Source organism: Natrix helvetica, assembly GCF_964273705.1.
Source record: "Natrix helvetica genome assembly, chromosome: 1".
NCBI lineage: Eukaryota > Metazoa > Chordata > Lepidosauria > Squamata > Natricidae > Natrix > Natrix helvetica.
This window is the reverse complement of record NC_138548.1, coordinates 241,257,699-241,271,588: the sequence shown is the minus strand read 5'-3', so window position 1 is coordinate 241,271,588 and position 13,890 is coordinate 241,257,699. Positions and strand designations below refer to the sequence as shown.

The 13,890-nt window shown below is 37.0% G+C and overlaps 1 protein-coding gene across 2 annotated transcripts in view; it reads left to right on the top strand.

The window, feature by feature from the left end:
- The window catches only part of CCDC40 (coiled-coil domain 40 molecular ruler complex subunit), a 30,399-nt gene that overhangs the window by 10,991 nt on the left and 5,518 nt on the right, over window positions 1-13,890 (top strand). For both annotated transcript variants that reach the window (XM_081934249.1, XM_081934248.1), the window contains exons 9-16: window positions 485-607; window positions 1,203-1,324; window positions 2,675-2,918; window positions 3,895-4,077; window positions 6,828-7,073; window positions 9,947-10,160; window positions 11,046-11,215; window positions 13,188-13,279. In XM_081934249.1, the coding sequence (XP_081790375.1) occupies window positions 485-607; window positions 1,203-1,324; window positions 2,675-2,918; window positions 3,895-4,077; window positions 6,828-7,073; window positions 9,947-10,160; window positions 11,046-11,215; window positions 13,188-13,279 (1,394 nt within the window). The remainder of the gene's footprint in view (window positions 1-484; window positions 608-1,202; window positions 1,325-2,674; window positions 2,919-3,894; window positions 4,078-6,827; window positions 7,074-9,946; window positions 10,161-11,045; window positions 11,216-13,187; window positions 13,280-13,890) is intronic.

The window sequence follows — 13,890 nt, the reverse complement described above, 5'->3', positions numbered from 1 at the left end:
ACTTTGGTCACTAAGAGATGCAGTCATTAAGTGAGTCATGTGACCAGACCCAATTTTATGACTATTTTTACTTCCATCTTTAAGAAAATCGTGTCATTAAGGGAATCACATGGTCATTATGGGAAGCTTGCTTCCCTAATTGACTTTCTTGTCAGAAACTTTCTGGGAAGGTTGTAAATCATAATCACATGACTATAAGAATCTTCATCGTAAATACAAGCAGGCTGCCAAGTGCTCAAATTGTGATCATGTGATTGTGGAGTTGGGACAATAGTTGTAACTTTGAGCACAGGTCATAAATTATTTTTTCTGAGGCCATCAGAATTTTGTTCTATTGTTAAGTGAAGAGTCATAAATCATAGACTACCTGTGGTGCATATAGAGAGCATGCATGCAGCTGCTTCTCTTATCTTGCTCATTATCTAAACTAAGTGCATAGGAAGAGAGCCCATGCTTGCATCATGAAATGATTTGAATTTCCTAGGACCTTCATGTCGACCGCCTAACAAGAAGAGTTGATGAACTAGAAGAGCAGATTGCTCTTTATGACGCACAGTACATGGCTCAGGCAGAAGATACCAGGATCACACGGCAAGAAGTGGGAGAGGTAAGAAGTTGTCTCATTTTTTTCCTTACAGCTAGATTTTTTTTTTGATGAATTACAGATTACAGTAATATTTAATAGGATTAATTTGTTAATCCCTCAGTGAGATAGATACTGATGGAGATGATAGAGATAGCAACTGTCCACATGAAGCTTTAAGTGACACCTATTTATCGAACCACATTTAGTATATTTTAAATGTACACTGCCTTCATAATGAATCTTTCAATTAAAAGTTGAAAATATATGTACACATACTGCCCTAGTAGTTTATAATCCTCTGGGGCAACCTACATCTTGCTGTGCATACAAGGAGACCTGATGAATGTCTATTTGGGAATCTATGGATTGATTAGTAGAGAAACAGGACAGACATGTTAAACCCTTCTCATAGTATGATTACCACCAGCTGCCTATTTGTAGCAGCAGCCAGCACTGTGCAGGATATAGTAGGTATTTTTAATTATTTCAATTTTTACATATACATTTGTAAATCTGACATTTAGCTACATAGAAAGAGATGAGGCAGAGGTCAGCAGAAATATAATTTAAATTTTCCCACATAGTCCTATAGTGTTTCATTACTTCGCCTTTGCAGGCAAGTATAGAGATCCAAGCTATTAACATGGAGAAAAAGCAACTATTGCACCAATGGACTGTCAGTTTGACTGGGATGAAGCGCCGTGATGAGGCATACGCTGCCATGCAAGAAGCACTAAGGTAATTACCTGAATAAGCAGTTTCTTGGGGTGTTAGTTATCTTTCAGAAAGACAAAAGAAAACCTAGAATATTCTCAAGATAGCTACAACGACATAGCTGTTGGCCATCTCTTTTTCTCAATTGCAGAAAAGGAAGTGGAGAAAGAAAATAAGCAGAACTTTAACAGGTCAGGGGCATTGCTGTGAAAAAATATAGTATGAGAAAAAAGATAGTCCTTCAAACTTCATTCATCAAACATACGGTTTAATTTAGTACGTAAATAGTCTGCACCATTTTTCTTTAAGGATGTCTGTTATTTGGGTGGTGGTTAAATTTGGCATAAAGATTAGCTTTAGAACAAATTTAATAGTAGGTCTTAGTTTATTTTACATTGGGATTGTTTGCCAGGATAACCTTTAGGGAAGAAAATTTCTACTGCCAGTACAGTAGTGACAAAGTAAAATTAGAGTTAGGCTCCTTTGTCATCTGTGCTGGCATGAGGCTAATTTCAGGCAGTTATATACATACATCCATACATTTAGACACAGACATACATACAAACACACATGCACACACAGTTGCATTTATACATACAAAGTTAAATTGAAATATTATTTATAAAACATTGAATAAAATATTTTTATTATGATACTTCATAAGGACTTTTTGACCCACTTTGCCTTGCCTTTTGTAATAGTGTGTAGATCTTGCCTTATAAGTGAAATGTTGCAGAAATGTTGTTTTATGAGAATGGCGATGATAATTTATTTCCAAGTTTCCTTCTGCTTTTCCAAGATCTTATAATGAGTAATTCTGTGTTATTCAACTCCAGTCAGACTTATTTGGAATACTTAATCTAGTTCTGGATATTATATTTTTTAAAAATCTGAGTGGTGTCAGAAAGGGCCCAATACACTCACCAAAATTGTGGCAAACAAGTCACATTGGTTAGACTTAACCTGAACAAAGCAAAGGTGATGAGACTGCAGAGGTATGATTCAAGAACGCACAGTCTTTTAAAAAAAATATATTCCAGGAACATGGATAGATACAAAGGGCTTAAATTGTTGATTATAAATTTAAAAAGTAGTTTTCAATTGAAAGGATTCTCTCCTACTGGAAATCTTGAGGCAGAGCTTGAACGGTTGCCATGTAGGGATGTTATATTCTACTTTTCATTTCCTGCATATATAGTAAGCAGAATGTGTTCTATGTAATCACAAGAATTACTGGAATCTAGAAATGCATGTAACTATTAGATCCTTGTCCAGTCATCTAATTATTTACAAAATAAATTATTTGAAAGCAGAGACATTTGTAGTAATTATTTTGCTCCAAATTATTCCTCTTTTTTTTTTTTGGCCCTGCAGAGATTCCAGACATAAACTCAAATCTTTGGAGGCTGAAATTGAGGTCTATAAGAAATCTATCACCAAGGAGGAAGAGAGGAATGAAATGTTGGCTTCGATCCTGAACCGTTCAGAGAACGATGCCAACACAAGCAGAAAGCTGATAGCACAGAACTTGTCTAAACAAGATGCCATGAAAGTGGAATTTGGCACTTACACCCGTACCCTTCAGGAAACAGAGCAGGCCCTCAATAGGACATCTACAGTAAGATTTTCAGACAAAAACTTGCTATTGGTTTTCTTGTAGTGTTTGACTGGACAGCCAGGACTGAAATGGGTCTTCCAAAGATCTTTCAAAACATCATTGCTGAAAATTAGGCCACACATTTTCTGCCATTTGAAATATTAATATAAGCTTCCTAATAGTTGCAATATATTTTAATAAAAAAACAACAATAGAGAAAGAGAGAAAGCTGAAATTCTGACCCTGAACATTGGTATAGCATGTTTCTGGTCACTTTATATAATTGCCTCTCCTACCAGAGGCTATAGTAGGAGAGGCAATTATATAAATTGTAATAATTAAGTGTGGTTTCTTACCATCAAATATGGCTCATCATAATTCTGTCAATAGGTTAGTAAAATAATTCCATGATAAGCCAAAGGGTCCCCCTGGGGGGGTGGGGAGAGGTTAATTTTGTTATGTTAACGTTTATATGGGGTTTTTTTCAGGAAACGTTTTTCTTCTGAGGAGAGGCCTGCAGTCATATTCCTTTTTAGGATCTTTGGCCTGCCACACTCTATTATTTTTTTTGTGCTGTTTCATTAGTGTAGTAATTTAGAGGGGGAATAGAAAGGAGTAGAATTATGGAATGTGTTGTTGTCATTCCTTTCTAGAAGCCCAAGGTCATCTTTTGTCTCCGCACCTCTGCACCTGACCGGAACCAGCTGGGTGGAGATGCTAGCGTGGCCAAAGAAGATTGGACCATGTGATGGATTTATGAGTGTGGGGATAAGATCGTGAACTTTCAACTGGGTGGAATCCCAGGAAGCTTTAGATTTGGGATTCCACAGTTCGTACTAACATGTCTGTCTTATTAAATTGGAACTTTAAGTATAGCTCTGCCTTGGATTCTGATTTAATTCTGCATGATATTTGGAACGCTGACAAAATCATAATTCTGCCCTCTAGTCTGTTTACAGTCATCTGCTTTCTAAAAGTTTGCTATTTCCCATTCCAGGATCGAGCAGCTCGCATGAATGAATTGGTGGTTCTTCGTAGAGAACTCGAGAAAGGATCACAAACCAAGCAGGATAAGGAAAATGAGATTATGACTAAGTTGCAAGATCAGTTGATATCAAATAAAGCAGCAAAATATTTTTTACAACTAAGAGCTAAACTTCAAAATACGATGTTGACTATGGTATGTAGAACACCTCCCTCTCTCTCTCTCCCTCTCTCTCTCTCCCTCCCTCCCTCCCTCTCTCTCTCTCTCTCTCTCTCTCATAATTCATAATATTTTCAGATTGAAGTATAGTTCCACTTACCACCAAATAAAGATAAAGATACATTTTTAAAACAATACTTCCTGCTTTACTACTGGAAGCCCTGTTAAATCAATTTTTAAAAATGATTTTGTTCCTTCTAGCTTTAGATTTAATCTCTGATGGCTTTTAATTTCAAGAACAGACAGCTTCAGCTGAAACATGAAAATAAAGCTTGATTAGCCTGAAGAAATCACCTTTTTTCACTAAAAAAGTACAAAATGGAGAAGTATCTTTAGTGGAAGTTGCAATGATTACAATGGTGCTAGAGTATGATCATATTTTTCCTATTGTGCATGAACATACAATAGTTTTACTTATTATATAATGAAAAAGTATTCCCATTTGCATTTACCTATAAGTAGTGATATATTTAGCAGGAATTCTCTATTTTACTTTCTATTTTACTAAAACTGGATTGTTTTAAAGCAGGGGTGTCAAACTCGTGTCCTGCGGGCCAGATGCGTCAAGCGCTGGTCACACCTACCCCCATTTTAGCGAAAGGGAAAAAAAGTTGCGATATGTTATCTGACGTGTCGTCGCGAGTTTGACACCCTTGTTTTAAAGTGATTACCGCAAGGAAAATATTATCAAAATATGAATTATTTGCCAGTTTGAATTATTGTCTTCTTGCAGATGAAGATGCTAGAACAGGTGCTCCAAAAGAATAGCTCTCACTAACAAAGAATTATAGCTAGTTCTCACCTATTTTCCCAAATTGGGAGTTGCAACTCCCTCACTAAGCAGTACAGTTGTACAGTACAGTACAGACCGCACCAACTTACATTAGTTCTAGCTGCAGTTGTTAAGTGAATCACTGTGGGTCATTAAGTATGACATCACATGCCCATGGCTTGCAACTTCCTTCCCTGTTGACTTTGCTGGCTGTGAAGGTTGCAGATGGGCAGGGCAATGAAACTATTGTAAATATTCACTGGTTGCTGGGGGTATCCAAATCGTGATCATGTGTCGGCAGGGACACCATGATGGCCCCAATTTAAAGGACTAGTAAGTCTCCTTTTTCGGTGCCACCATAATTTTAAGCAAGTGATTGATAACTGATGATTACGTTTTATTGATAAAGAAAAGATCAACAATGAAGTTTGAGACACCTTATGGATTGGGGCTGGAACTACGCTCTGATCAAGCTTTTGTGATCACAGGGCCCACTGACATAAAAAAGGTTTGCAATTTCTGCAAGTAATATGAAGATTCTGAATTGACCAGTTCTGTGATAAACAGAATACTATCTTCTGTGGATAAAATGTCTAGAAACAGCATAAGCCTCACCACTAGCATCAACAGTGGAGACAATAAAAGAAATATCCTTAAACCAGTACCTGAGTTAGTGCTTGAGTCCCCAATGTTTATGATCTTGGGGATTTTAAACCTCCTGAGTGAGAACTGTCTCAGGTTTACATGGCAGCCATAACAACCATGGTTTTGACCTTGGTAATAATATCTAGTCCAATCCATAAAGGTAGTTACAAGTGTGATCTAGTTTTCATTTTGGGACAGTTGATTTATCATTTCCATATGTGGTCATTTTTTTTAATCCTTCGCCATGGACAGTCCTTTGTCACTTTTTGGTCATCCTGAACTTTCCTCCATAACCAACCATTGCAAGAAAGGAAGATGAATTAATTTGGTCTCCACTGGCACTTTATGGAGTCTATTAGTTTCCGGCTGGTGCTTGGAGAGTTTTTGAATGACCAGTTCAGCCAGTTTGCCACTCCTCTTACCAAACTCTGAAAAAGAAAATTGGCAAGAACATTGGATGAAATCATTCCTGAGTATCCCCTCCAGTGTACAGAACTAAAGTACAGAACTGTCCTGTGGTTCATAGAGGAACTCTGGAAGGTAAAGTGACAGAAGACACATCAGAAATGTGAACATGACTAGACAGAGGTATGAGTCTAGATTTGGGATCACATATGGGCAATAAGATAGTGAAATACAATTGCTTCTGTAACCTTATTGCACCTGCAGAGTGCCATCCAGCATCCTTATTTAAACTAACCCAGACCTTTTGTGGAAATGTAGGTTGAAAAGATATTCCCCAAGACCACCAAGACTAAAAGTGAAATTGATCAGATTTGTTCTGGTTTGTATTCACAACGTATATAAAAGTGTCTTGCAATATTATCTGGGATTCTGATGAGTCTGTGGGATTTAAGGAACTGGATAGCATCCACTATAATGTGAACCTAGCCACTTCCAAGTGGGACTCCAAGCTCCCCTGGCTTTTACGATGAAAGGCTAACCTAAATTAGTAATAGAGATTTATTTACAGTAATATTATTACATTATTGTGATTTATTATTTATTATTGGCTCTCAAATAACAAGTGTTAAAATGCACCCAGTGAAATCAATGTATGCACATATTGGAAAGAGCAAGTGGGTATAGCTTATCTCCCAGTATTCTAGCCTTGTGTTTTTTTCCCTGCCCTTTTGTGTTGTTCTTGCTATGATTTGGGGAATTTTTGTTCAGCTACAGTCTAAAGTAATACTGTGACTGCAGCCGGGCTTTCCATTGGTAATAGATATTGGTTAACAGCACTGAAATACTTACTTAGCTACCCTATGGAGACATCTTTTTCTGATCTCCCTTTTCTTGTAATCCCTAGGATACACAGCTTACCAAACTTGAAAATGAAACGGCTCAAACCTCACTGGATATAACAAATACAAATAATAGGCTGAACATGTTTCAGAAGAATCTTTCAGAACTGGATAAGGAATTGGATGAGTTAAACAGCGAGATCAGTCATAGCGAGACTGAGATTGCTAAACGTAACCTCCTGATTGGACGCAAACAGGGTACCATCAACTTGTACAATAAGAAATTGGAAATGATGATTTCTCAACTTGGGGTATGTTCCATTTTTTTTTCTTGGGTTGCTCAGGGCAATATATATGGCTTGCTCTCTCATTTTTTATACCAATTCTGCACTAGCCCATAAACACCGAGTATATTCATTAATTAGTAAGGATATTTAAAGGTATTCCCCATTCAGTTCTACACTATAACTATCACACATTAACCTTTCTTTCTGTTGGCATTTATTCTACCCAACTGCTAAGCAAATCAAGATGGAAATTTTATTAAAGCAACTAATACCTGAGCAGTCCCTGTTATTCAGTATACAGCAGGAATAATTAAATGAATCCAGGTGGAACTTGATAACTTGGATTGGAAAATGAGAAAACCAATGACATTGTACCTTTCTCTCCATCTGAAAAGTGATACTGATTGCCTGTATTTGCCAAGAGCTAAAGGAGAGGGATGTACAAATGAAAAAAAAAATTGTGGAGGAAGCAAAGCATGGTTTGAAGTGATTACATGAAGAAAAGTGAAGAACCCTTATTGAAAGAAGTCCATCAAGGAAAGCATTTGAAAACAGCAAGGGTGAAGGCTGATTATAAAAAAGAAATAATCAAACCAATTTGTTAATTGGAAGAATATGCCAATACATAGTCAATACTTGAAGAATGTAGAAGGAAAGTCCAATAAAAGCTCCACATAGAATTGGTTAAGATCAGGAGTATTAAAGAAATTCAAAACTTTATTTTAGTAGCTCAAAAACAAGCTTTGCTAACTAATTGCATGAAAGTGAAAATTCAGCCTGTAACAAACAACAGCAAATGCCATCTTTGTAGTAAAAAGGATGCAACAATTGATCATCTGATCTGTGACTGCCACCGATTACACAAACTGATTACAAACAGTATTATGATAAAATTGCCAAAATTATTCATTGGAAACTCTGTCAGAAGTTTGGATATGAATGTCGCAAGACCCACTGGGGCCATCAAGTTGAGAAGGTTTTCACAAATAACTGGCCTAAGATCTTATGGGACTTTAAGATCCAAACAAGCTTCTTGGTCCTAATATGCCCGATATAATAGTTATCAAAAAGAACATAGTCTGAAACATCAATATTCCTGTATTGGGTGGTACTAAAATTGAGGAAAAACAATTGGAAAATTATGAAACACGAGACTTGCAGATCAAAGTTGAATGCCTGTGAAAAACGAAATCCACTGTTACATTGTTAGTTGTAAAGTCGTGTCCGACCCATCGCGACCCCATGGACAACATTCCTCCAGGCCTTCCTGTCCTCTACCATCCTCCGGAGTCCATTTAAGCTCACTGTTATACCAATTGTAATTGAAACCCTTGGAGCAATCATCAGGTTAATTTTCCTAAAACTAAACAGAGCTAAGAATTGGACCAATAGTTGCCAGCAAAAGACTGAAGTTGGAAATGGAATGGATTCAGCTTAAGGCTGTGGGGAGCAACATCAGTGAATCCCTATGGAAGAGACAGGTGGGCAGCTGCTTAGAATACTCCTGATTGTGTCATTCTAAGCCACTTCCCTCTTTTTCCCATTGAGAACACAGCTGTGATTAAGGGACTGGAACAAATATTGGATGCCAAACAACTCTGCAGGGTTTCCCTTCTATAGTTTGTTTTTCATTCTTCTAGGGTCCTTGGTAAGTGTACAATATATCCAGTGCACATGGGGTACCTTTTTATTTTTAGGAAGAATTCCCTAACAAAGACAAAGTATTTTATAATAAATTTAAAAAAAGATGTTCATGGGTGGACTTTAGGTATTAATGGAAAAGAATGTACATAAATGGCCAAATTTGTGGGAACCTTTTGGGAAAAGTGTACAGTATTTTTGAGGTTTGATGGCTAATAACACCACTTTTTTGGAAGTAGTACCATGAAATGTCAATGGAAAAATAATTTAATCAAGAATATAATGCAATAACTTTTATGAAGGATTTGCTATTTGAATAGCAATTATAAATAAGAAAAGTGAAACACGTAGAAAAAATGTGATATACAAAAGTTATCACCATAGAAAAAATGCGATATACAAAAATTATCACTATTTCAGTTAATACTTAATTTAGTAATCTTTAGCATGAATTAGGCCTTACAGCGTCTTCCCATGAAGTGAACCAAGTCTTTTATTTCTGCAGCTGTTATAATGTGAAATCAAGATTGAATGATTGCTTCTATTAACTGGGTTTTATTGCTGGGTCCCTTCTGCCTAACACATTTCTTTAGTCGAATCCATAGATTTTCAATTGGGTTAAGGTCTGGGCTATTCTCAGGCCATTTCAGCAGTGGTCTATGATTATCTTGAACCCACTTTTTGCACACAACAACAACATGACATAGAGCTGAATCCTGTTGAAATAGAAATGCTTCATTGTCTTGGAAAAGATCATGTGTGGAAGGCTTCGGGTTGAGCTCAAGTATTTCATTAATGTATTTTTGGCCATTTATATTCCCATTAATCACACAAATTCTGCCCACACCTTTTGATGTCATACAACCCAGATCATAACACTGACTGGGTGTTTCATGTAATGCAATCAGGATGCAAATCTTTTCCAATTCTTCTCCTTTTTCTGGTTATTTGGCTATAGCTTTTCATAGAATACAGATTACATTATCTTTCCATTGATATATAATTTTATAGTACTACTCCAAAAGAAAAGTAGTATTATTAGCAATCAAATCTCAAAAATATACTTCTCCCAAAAGATTTCCAGAATTTTGACCACTACTGTATGTAACTCAGGATTGAACTGATGGAGTCCTTGGTGCTCTGAGCTTGGTTGTTTACTTGCAGACATTTTGTCAACCTGACTAGTGAAGATGCTTTTCAAACTGTTTTGAATTGCAAGTAACTAAATCTAAATCATTATATATTCCTGATTCAAGGGACAAGAATTGGGGCCTTTGGAAATTGAAATAAAAAAACTCACCAAACAAATAGATGAAATGGAATGGGAGGTAGTGAAGCTCCAAAGACACTGGATGAAGCAACAGAGGGAATTAGTGAAGCTTACTCAAGAACGAGAAGAGCAACTGGTTTCCTTAGATATGCTAAAGAAAGAAATCACAATCAAGGAGCAAAAGAAAGTACGAATTGAGAGTAAGTGCAGCAGTCTTGAAATCTTATTGGATGATTAGAACATTGCTTCAATGATTTTGCAGTCCCTTTGAAATTGCTTATGCTAAACAAAAAGCATAATTGGTTGCTGAACAAGAACTTTATTATGGAAAGCAAACTTCCATATCTTAGTGATAAAAATCTATCAAAGATCTTTGCATGCATTTGAAGTAATTTCAGAAGACTGTAACAATGTAAACTGAATACCTCTTTATAAAAGTCATATAAAATGAATGAAATATTGGGTATAATATACACATACATTTCTTTAAGCAATCTTTTTGTAAAATTCTCAGACAAATGTTGCCGCATCAGATTGTATATATATATATATAATCACCCACTATTTGCTGAATCCCTGAAGCCACATTTCACAGCAAAGTAATGCATCTGAGCTTTCTAAACTTAGTTTTCTGTTTACCAAATCTGAATTTGTATTCTGAAAGAAATCGAAATTCTTGACTGCAAATGTTTATACAACTTTGCTTAATAACACCTGGAAAAGTGTTTTGCTGTTCACAGCTATTTTGTAGAAGGGATATTAAAATACTTCACTCATGTAGAGAGGAGGTATCTTTCCCATGCAGTTACTTAGGGATGGTCAAATTAATTTATTTCAAGGCCAATTCGTTTTTACATATATTTAATCCAACAGTTGTCTGATTCTTAATCTGGGATTTTAAAAAGCACATTTATTTTGATAGAGTATGCAGATTTTGAGTGTGCAGACTTAATTCCCCCCCCCCCCCGATTTCTCCTGATAGAATGGATTTTCCCATATATAGTGCACATTTTATTCCAACTCTCATGTTATTTGCACCATTTTACATCTTAAAGAATTGTTACCTTTTTATCCTGTCCTTTCAGATGACATCCAGCAGGAGAAAAATGAACTGAAGGACATTGAGCGGCACATGAAGAATATGTCTAATGATCTGGTGAAGCTGCATTTATTGATCAATAAGAATAGTGAGAATTCTAATGAGTTACAGCAAGGAAACACCATCATGGAAAATGAATTTGTGCGCTCCCTCAAGGTATTCCTCGGCCTAGATGAATTTCTCAAAAAGTCAGGGTTTGATTCTGTTATTCAGTACTACTAAAACTACAAAAAAGAGAAGGTTCTGATAACTAGCCCGCAATCCCTTTGTGAACAGAGAAGTAATGACAATATTTCACAGGAAAAGACTGCATTATATAAACACTTGGTCTAGACCACAGGTGTCAAACTCGCTGCATCACGGGATGTTTCACGATGTTTTTCCCATTCGCGGAGCTGAGGCGGGCATAGCCTGCATGTGATGCATCGGGTCCTCAGGCCGCCAGTTTGACACCCCTGATCTAGATCATTCAGTTTCTAGAGAAGGAGGCAGGAAGGAGACCCTGGGGAAAAATATGGATAGTCCTTGACCTACAACCATGATTCAGCCCAACATTTCTGTTGCTAAGTGAGACAGTAGTTAAGTGAGTCTTGCCCCACTTTACACCCTTTTTTCCACAGTTGTTAAGTGAATCAGTGTAGTTGTTAAGTTGGTAGCACGGTTGTTAAGTGAATCTGCCTTCTCCATTCTACTTTGCTTGTCAGAAGATCACAAAAGGTGATCCCATGGTCCTGGGACACTGCAACTGTCATAAATATGAGTCAGTTGCTGAGCATCTGAATTTTGATCACCTGACCATGGGGATGCTGCAACGGTCGTGTGAAAAATGGTCATATGTCACTTTTTTCCATGCTGTTATAACTTTGAATGGTTGCTAAATGAACTGTTGTAAGTCAAGGACTAACTGTTGGTAACTTATTTCTCAATAAGCTTGACTGGTTTTCTAATGATATCAAATCATCAATTCTTCGGAAATAATTATAAGGGGAAGCATATTAAAGCAAGACAGCCAAACTTTACAAAACTACTATCTGGTTCGTTTTCACAGGCTACATAAGACATGTCAGGAATAGACTTCCAAGAACACAAGCTTTGATATGTGAATGTATGTAAAGAAGGCAATGAAGCCACTATGAAAAAATAACAAGACAATTCTCTACTGGAGAATCATTTAAAAAGGGATTAAAAATAAGATTGCCAACATATAATCCCCACATATAACTCTACAACATGGCATCATATTCCCTGTTTCCCCGAAAATAAGACCTCCCCGGATAATAAGCCCAATTGAGCTTTTGAGTGCAAGCGCTAAAATAAGCCCTCCCACAAAAATAAGCCCTCCCCCAAAATATTGCAACTCAGCAGCAGCCATGAGGTGACCACACTCGCCACCTCCTGCACCTCAAAAATAATAAGACCTCCCCGAAAATAAGGCCAAGTGCTTATTTTCAGGGGTCAAAAGAAAATAAGACCCTGTCTTATTTTCAGGGAAACACGGTATTAAATTCTGTGCACACTGTCGCTGCACCTAGATATTGCAAAATTGAAAAAAGTAAAATAAAGGCAACGGAATGGTTATGGGACTCAGCTGATTCACTTTAAAGGAAAAGCTAAAAAAGTACTAGAAGATAAACTGTGTAAATGATGGAAATATGAAGAGAAAGGGGAAATTGTTCTTCCTGTCTTCTTGTGTTACCATTGTTGCCATGCAACAAAATTATATGCAAGATTTAAGACCAATAAAAAAACGCTTCTTTACACTATTAGGTATAGTAATGGCTACCAATTTAAATGTTTGTTAAAAGAGAATTGGGTAAATCTAGAGACAGAGCTCCCATAAGTTGAATTGGCTGTCTCTTGCCCCCTACACCAAAAACAGCACAATTTCAACCATATTAACAAAGAGAAATACTTGAAAGAAAGTTATTGCAATCCCACCTTGCTTGTAAGCATATTGGAAGCATTTAATTGACTCTTGTGCAACACAGAGACTTGAATTAGGTGGGCCTTTGGCAGACGAGCTTTTCTTATATTCTGTTGCTAGCCCAGTCTGATAATTATCCTTGTTCTGGATCATTTGTTTATTAGAAGTAAATAAAAGATACAATGCACATATTCCTGGCTCTAGATATCAGAGAGAGAATCAATTGAGATGCAAGAGAAACTGGACCGACTCCATGAGGAAAAAGAGAGGCTCATCAACAGTCTAGTTGAGGCAGAGTGAGTTCTGATTTATCATATTGGGTCTGAATGCTTAAATAGCACAAGTGGAAAATATTCATGACATTTTTTGAGAGTCCATTTTCTAGGTTGGGTCCTCAATATGTCAGAGCATAGACACATGGCATGTAAATCAGATTTCCTTCTTGTGTTGCAGTTTGAGAGATAAGCAGCCTCTACACCTAGAATAATTGAAGGTAATTCATAAATTATCACAACACAGGTGTCTAGTGGGGAAAATAAATATAGGAAATAAAATGGAGCGGCATCCTTTTTCCTCTCTGTGTTTTGGACATGATCAGAGTCCAATCCAGTTCCTCTCTTTGTCTAATCCTACCTCCAGACAAAGCCCCGTGAGACACGATCGAAAGAGTACAAGCTTTGCTCACCCACTCACAGTACAGCCTAAGTGCAGCTCTAATTGGGAATTGCAACACGATAACAAAGCAAGAAAGGCCAACTTCTATCCTTGATCCCCTTGATCATCATAGCATCCCACCTCCTTAATAATGGACTTCCCCAGCTTTGCTGCCCTCCTGAAAGAGCCACTTTGCCTAACAATAGAAATAACTCCAGGGGCATGGTCAAGGACCTGCTTTGCTTCTCCAGAG